Genomic DNA, 7230 nt, shown 5'->3' with positions numbered 1-7230 from the left:
ACCACTAGAGGTCGCTAATGTTATTTAGAAAGTGTGTGATGCATTTGAACGACTGCTCATCAAGGGTGAATGTTTCGGGTTTTCTGTGATCACACCTCGAGGTTACACTTAAATGCATGGGACCTCTGCCCTCACCTTATTGAACCATATTTCTGGTTTATGACGAGTTGATTTCTCTCCTCTTGGCACTCGCTCAACACTAAATCAAACACAGAAATCTCAACTGCCTTGTTTTATTAATAATTCCATAGGATATTACTTCATGATATTCCATAATATAAGGTATGAAACTGTGTTGCAAAATTCATGATGTTTCTTGCAAAAACATGCTTTACCGTATGATCGCCTCATACACACAGTGTCTTCAGTCTATCTGTCGGTAAAATCTAATCTAATCTAATCTAATCTGATCTGACGTGTCCTTGGAAGTTTTCAGGCTCTCAAAGACTTTGTGATAAGGAGGATTATAGGCCAAACTCAGATTTTCTGAAAACTGTTTGGACCTACATCTTTGGTTAATTTTATAAACTCAGTAGTAAAGGTCGTAGCTCTGTGCAGCTCATAGCTCATATGTACTTCTCGTTAAACATGTGTCTAAAATAAATAATTGTGGGAGGAGCAGAAATGTCAATAGTTTAATTTCGTTGTAATTTAATTATCTTATTAATAGCGTCATTTAAGTTATTATCATCCAAAAATTAAGCAGACCACTACTACCTATAGACAGCGTAAACTGCTCAGCAATGGGCTGCTAAACCACCACCAACAAAAACTTTCCCACACAGACCCTCGTGTCTGTATCTTGTGGCGGTCCGTTGCCTCCATAGTGCGCGTCTGTTTGGAGGTCTGTGACATGAAATTGTTTGGGAAGCCCTGCACTGAGCGACCATGTGGGCGTGTTTCTCTCGGACCAACAGTCTCCGCTCTTGTGTGGAGTCCAGAGCGCAAAACGCACTTCTTGTGGTGCGACCGGAGAGCGAAAAAGTAGCAGCTCTCCGACCCTGACGCGCACACCATCTCCGACTCCGGCGGCCCCCCGAATCCGACTTCACTGAGCGGGAAAAGAAGAGTTCCTTGACATCTTCTGGTGACTCCTCCAGCCATGGACGCATCTCGACTCGTAACGCTATATCTCGGCCTGCTGCTCGTTTTCCTTGGGAATATACCGTGTTTCCAGTCTGCTGCTATCATCTCTCCCCTTGCGCCGCGGAGGAACAGGGGAGCCAGGATCTCTCATCAGGACGGACAAAGGTCATCCAAATTCCTTAAAGACATTTTCGCGTCTTCACATCCTATCGTGGACAATCACAAAGAAGACCCAAAGGACGCTATTGTGCCGCATGAATACATGCTCTCTATATACAGGACATACTCTGCTGCAGAGAAGCTCGGACTAAACGCAAGCTTTTTCCGCTCCTCTAAATCTGCCAACACCATAACAAGTTTTGTGGACAGAGGAACAGGTTGGTTTCAGTCCGCTGCCAGCTCCATCAGCTCGGCATTGCATAATTCTGTGGCAGTTTTTTCCTCAACTGACTGGTCTAATATTCTCTTGCATAGATCTTGCTAAAATGTGGCTAAAAATTACAACAGTGCGTAAAGCTGCAGAAAATCAAGCTCGCAGCGGCAGCTTTTACGCACGCTGTAGGTAAGGCGAAATAATGTGCACGTTTACGCGCACAAAATATCAAAAGATCATAAGAATAAGTGTGGAAGAGAAGAGAAGCCTTGAAAGCTGCAGGATTATATGTTGTTCGTGAGTAGTTTGCATTCGGGTTTATTTTCCTCACAGCCGCGGAAACATGTAACTTTTTCCGCGTATTAAGTTATATTACACTTAAATTAACCTTTGGGTTACACGACAGTAAAACACTAATTAAGGCGCCCTTTAAATGAAGGCTGTAAATCACTGTCAGTGTAGGCTGCAAACTATTCTGCTCCCAACCTCCACGTGAATTCAGAGGAAACTTTTTTCGGTCATATGAGAGCACTCAGGGGCTGATTCATTTTATCATCCATCTCCAAACGCAAACTATACGATATATATAATATAAACTGAGTTAAACCCCCCCAAACCCGGCACATATTTAAAAAATTCAATCTGTTGGCACTGTCTTGCCCATTTTGGCCCACTTGTGCTGACAAAAGCAGCCGGGGGCCATGGCAGAGAGGGTCGGTGTGAGAAGCAGGTGTTTGGGTCACTTAACATGTGTAACCAAGTGATTTGACCAGCCTGCGAGGACAAACACAATCTGATAAACACAAACACATCCAACACACACAAGGGGACATAAGCCGAGTTAATCTTTGCTGCAGAAATAAAAGCTATCTTTGTTCCAGTTCCCTCCTGTCTGAAACACTGCGAGTCTCAGCTCTCGGACGCGGACTGCGCGCTGCAAAAAATATCCATCATTAGGAGCTCTTCAGTGCAGAGTCGGCTGCTTCAATCATACGCCTATCTGCCTACTTGCTGAGGTGCAGCTGCAGTTGTTTCCAGTGCAAATCAACTTTTCTCAAGATTGATCAAATATAGGAAAAATGCTTATTTCAAGGTTTGATAGCTTTTCCTCCAAGTGAACCTAAATGAACTGAAAGCAAGTGGTGCTCTCTCACACAATTGCTCGTTTCCAGACAAAAGAGGACGTTTTAAGAATGACTATGAAACTGAACGGCTCGTCCGTGTGGCCATTTCTTGCAGTGTGAACTGATTTGATAGGAAAAACGCCTCACTTTCTCCTGTGATTTTGATGTGATGTGTCACTGGCTCTGACCCCGAGCTGGACCCTCTGAGAGCTGCTTGGCATCGAACGGCTGATTGGAGTATTTGAACTCGGTGATCTAATTGAGTGTTCATGTCATAACATATCAAACACTGTCTATTCTCCCATAATGACCCAGCTCGGCCACGATGGGCACATCACCAAAAAACGACGAGGGGGAAAAAAATAAAAGAGCACTTCCTCCGCTGTGAAGTGGTTCGTATTTTTACTGCGGATCCTCCCCTTGCGACCGCCACTTTAATTACGGAAAATTATTTTTCTTCCCGTTCTTTCAGCTCAAGCGCTTTTGGTTTCTTTTGGGATTCGTCCCAGCGTCCCATAAGTGTTGCATTGCATTAACCTGCAGAATGAACCTCAGCTGGGAGTTTTGGTCCTTCAGATCTCCTCCATCACGAGAGAAATGCACACGGGGGCAGCTTTTGACGCGTAAAGTAACAGGTTTTGCGTCTTTTGCGCATTATTCATCCATGCAGAGACAGGTTTTACTGAGTGCACCTATGATCTACGGCTTCTTTGGCTTTCACACTTTTGTAGGTAAATGAAATTTGCTTATAAAACCAGGCGGGGTGTTTCCTGGAGGTCAGAAAAGGCAAGATCAGAAAAGAATAACCCGAATCTGAAAATTACTTTTGGCACTTGGGGTAACTCATTAAAGCGCAGATGGTGCAGCCCGGCCTCTCTCTCTCTCTCTCTCTCTCTCTCTCTCTCTCTCTCTCTCTCTCTCTCTCTCTCTCCAAACAGAGGCATAGATGACAAAAACATGTTTTGCATTTGTTCAAATACAAGCAACAAGGTCAAACAAAAGTGCACAGGATGCCGTTTTAACCAAGCAGTAAAATCCACCGCACTCTCCCCCAATTATCCACCGTCAAGCATCTTACGCGTAATGGAAAAAATTGGCTTTTTACATAATAATGAAATTAAGAAAACTTTGTACATTTTTTTAAACTGTCAACACGAATATTTCTCAATAAATCCTAGTCTTTACAGTCAGTCCGTCAGCCCGTGCAGGCGCGTTTTAAGCGGAATGTTGTCGTTGGCAGGATGAGATGAAATATAAGAGGGGAAGTGCTTTAATGAGGAAGCTGGGAATTCAGAACTGTTAATTATTTGGTGAACTTGTATTCGATTTGTTTGAGGTCTTATAAAAAAAAAAAAAAGAATCCTAATGCAGACCATACGCGCAAAGTCACTGAAACGAGCACCAGGTTTCAATCTGCTTTTACTGTTGGACTCGGCAGGGTTCACGGAGGGAAACTGACAGCTAGATTCAAACATCTCTTTAGAACAAGTTTTGCGAATTATATCACAGGGGTGTTTAGATGTAGGCATGTCACCTTTATTTTTTAGGAACACACTCAGATATTAATGGAGACCGAGGCAACATGCTTTTATTTATTTATTTATTTTATCACAAAGCAATCTCAACAATTTAATTCAATTTATTTTTAGGTTTAAAGCCTTTTATTTTGAAATAGGTGGAAAAATTTGACATTTAAGACAAAGTTATTGCTCATTCATTACAACCTATATCAACGGTTTTTAAGCATTTTCTTGAATTTCATGTCAGTTTCTTTTAGCTTCTGTATTGGAGACAGCATTTATCCTCAAACCACTGACTGTAGCTGCAGGAAAAGCGTCGGAACAAAAGGAAAAATGCAGGAGATAAGAGAATTATTTCCCCCCCCCTTTTCGCTGTATTCTTTCCGTCTTCACAAGAAAAATAGCTATAAAGGATTTTTTTCTAATGGAGTAAAACCAACAAAGATGTCATCGTAGCTATGATTTAACATGCTTCAAGTTGCAGCTTGATATGCATGATAACATATGCTCAACATAAATTATTCTGACCCAAAATGTATTAAGAAAAAGAAAAAGAAAAAAAAAAAAAACTCTCGGACAGGCTGAATTCCTTGTTTGTCAAATGCAGACTTTTAATGTGTTTTGCTAACGCCTTTTCATGCATTATATTCCAGTCTCATTGGTTCGCCTTGATGGAATATTTGCAGGCCTCCTGGGTCTCCAGCAGGGAATAATGCATTAATTGTGTATTGTTCCGTTGAGTGTACAGTATGTCGCCTTTGGTCCGTTGTGTCTGGCAGCACCCAGGGGCCTTCACATCACTAGGCCCCTTGTTATTTCTCATTCTTTGCCTTACAACTCTGCAAGAGTTCTCAAAACAGCAAACTAACCACATTTCTGGTGCTCTTGCTGCTGCTTATATTTAAGACCTTTTGAGACCGTGAAGAAGGAGCAGTTTACTTCCGCTCTGTCAGGGAACTGGAAATGAATAATTATTCTGTCATCAAGTGAAATGAAAGCAAAACTATTTTCATTAAAACGGGCTGGCTTTGATTCAGTGTGGCATTACACTTTAGCCAGATTTGACTGGGTTACTGCCACTGCAGGATCAAAAACGAATATAATGATTAATGCGTAAATGCACATTATATACACTTTCTATTGGAGTATTGGAGTCTTCCCATATGCATGAACATTGTATGCTTTGTATCATAATATCATTTCAAATTGTTCAAGTGCAGCAAATTTGCATGAAATGAAATTCAGAAACTTTAGGGAGGAAACCTTAAAGCAGACTTTGTAAACTTCACCCACGTTTAGCTTTTAGCCTTATAGAGATTGCACGAGATTTTATTTTCAACAGGATTATGTTTGAATTGAATCAAATCAAAACAAACTGGATGTAAAATGGCTTTATATGTACAATAACAGTCAAGGATTGACGCCTTTTATTTGCATTTTTACCAATAATAAACGTGGTGTTAACTGTGAGTTTTTTTTCAAACTGAGGACTTGTCATCTGCACTTTATTTCAGGCAGGTTCAGGGTGGACATTTGAAAAACAAGAGAGAGAGAGAGAGAGAGAGAGAGAGAGAGAGAGAGAGAGAGAGAGAGAGAGAGAGAGAGAGAGAGAAGGCCTCTGTGGGAGAATGTGAGTCCCCCTCCCTCCCTCCATCCCTCTGAACACTGTACACCCTAAGTGAATCTGACTGCAATTATTTTCTTCTTTTATCCTTGCAGACGATCTTTTGCACTCTCCTCTGCGAAGACAAAAGTATCTGTTTGATGTCTCAACCCTTTCAGACAAAGAGGAGCTGGTCGGGGCGGAATTAAGGATATTTAGGAGAGCGCCCGGGGATTTGCAGACTTCCCTGCAGACGACGAGTCTGTACGACATCCAGGTCTACCCCTGCGACTCGGACAGACTGCTGGACTCCAGGTCGCTGGAAACGCAGGACTCCACCAAGACCGGCTGGGAGGTTTTGGACGTCTGGGAAATGTTTAAAGCACACCAACACCATTATCATCACCCCCATCATCATCACCATCACTATCAACAGGGGAACCAGCAGCTCTGCTTCCAGCTCCGCGTCACTCTCAGCAAGTCAGACACCGAGGTGGACCTGAGGCAGCTGGGGCTGGACAGGAGCGGCCGGTCCCAGCGGGAGAAAGCCATCCTGGTGGCCTACACCCGCTCTAAGAAGAGGGAGAACCTGTTCAACGAGATGAAGGAGAAGATCAAGTCGCGGAGGTCGGTCGGTGAGAGGGAGGAGGCGGTGGTGGTGAAGGAGGCGGCGGCGGACCAGGGGGTGTCGCTGAAGGGGGTTAAAGGAGAGGGGCCCCGTCGGCGGAGGAGGACCGCGCTGAGCAACCGGCACGGGAAGAGGCACGGGAAGAAGTCCAAATCCAGGTGCAGCAAAAAAGCGCTGCATGTGAATTTCAAAGAGCTGGGCTGGGACGACTGGATCATCGCACCCCTGGATTACGAGGCATACCACTGTGAGGGGGTGTGTGACTTCCCCCTGAGGTCGCACCTCGAGCCGACCAACCACGCCATCATACAGACGCTCATGAACTCCATGGACCCCAACAGCACCCCGCCCAGCTGCTGCGTCCCCACCAAACTCAGCCCCATCAGCATCCTGTACATAGACTCAGGCAATAACGTGGTGTACAAACAATACGAGGACATGGTGGTGGAGCAGTGTGGGTGCAGGTAGCGGCCCTTATTCATATATATACACATATATATGTATGCATGTGTATATATATAGAAACTTAAAAGGACAGAAATATCAAAGATAAGACTTGCTGGGTCCCAGGTTGAACATATAAAGTCCTCATAGGTCTGAAATGCTTCGACGCATGACGCGCCTTGTCTTTATTCAAAAGGGATGCACACACAGGCGATATCTGCTATTTATTCAAACTCAGTACAGTCACAAGAATTCACACTCTCTGCCTTAAAGTGTTACGCCTTCATTCCCATCCGTGCAACAAGTCACCTCTCATCAAACAGGCTATTGTTTCCCAGAGACTCAGACGTGTCCATATGGCACAAGGAATGGGCACAAGGCGTGATGGGAGCCTATTGAGTCCGGCTGTGCACCTGTTCGTGCCGAGGCCAGAGGACAGCGGGCTTTGCCTG

At 44.0% G+C, this 7230-nt stretch overlaps 1 protein-coding gene across 1 annotated transcript; it reads left to right on the top strand.

Moving 5' to 3' along the window:
* The first annotated feature begins 1052 nt into the window (after positions 1-1052).
* gdf6a (growth differentiation factor 6a) lies at positions 1053-6802 on the top strand. Its single transcript, XM_076737694.1, has 2 exons — positions 1053-1463; positions 5823-6802. The coding sequence occupies exons 1-2, from the start codon at positions 1103-1105 to the stop codon at positions 6800-6802; spliced, it is 1341 nt and encodes a 446-aa protein (XP_076593809.1). The 5' UTR covers positions 1053-1102.
* Positions 6803-7230: the final 428 nt, after the last annotated feature.

The sequence above is a fragment of the Chaetodon auriga genome, chromosome 8, assembly GCF_051107435.1.
Source record: "Chaetodon auriga isolate fChaAug3 chromosome 8, fChaAug3.hap1, whole genome shotgun sequence".
NCBI lineage: Eukaryota > Metazoa > Chordata > Actinopteri > Chaetodontiformes > Chaetodontidae > Chaetodon > Chaetodon auriga.
Note: the sequence above shows the minus strand (reverse complement) of the source record. Positions and strands in the feature narration are given on the sequence as shown.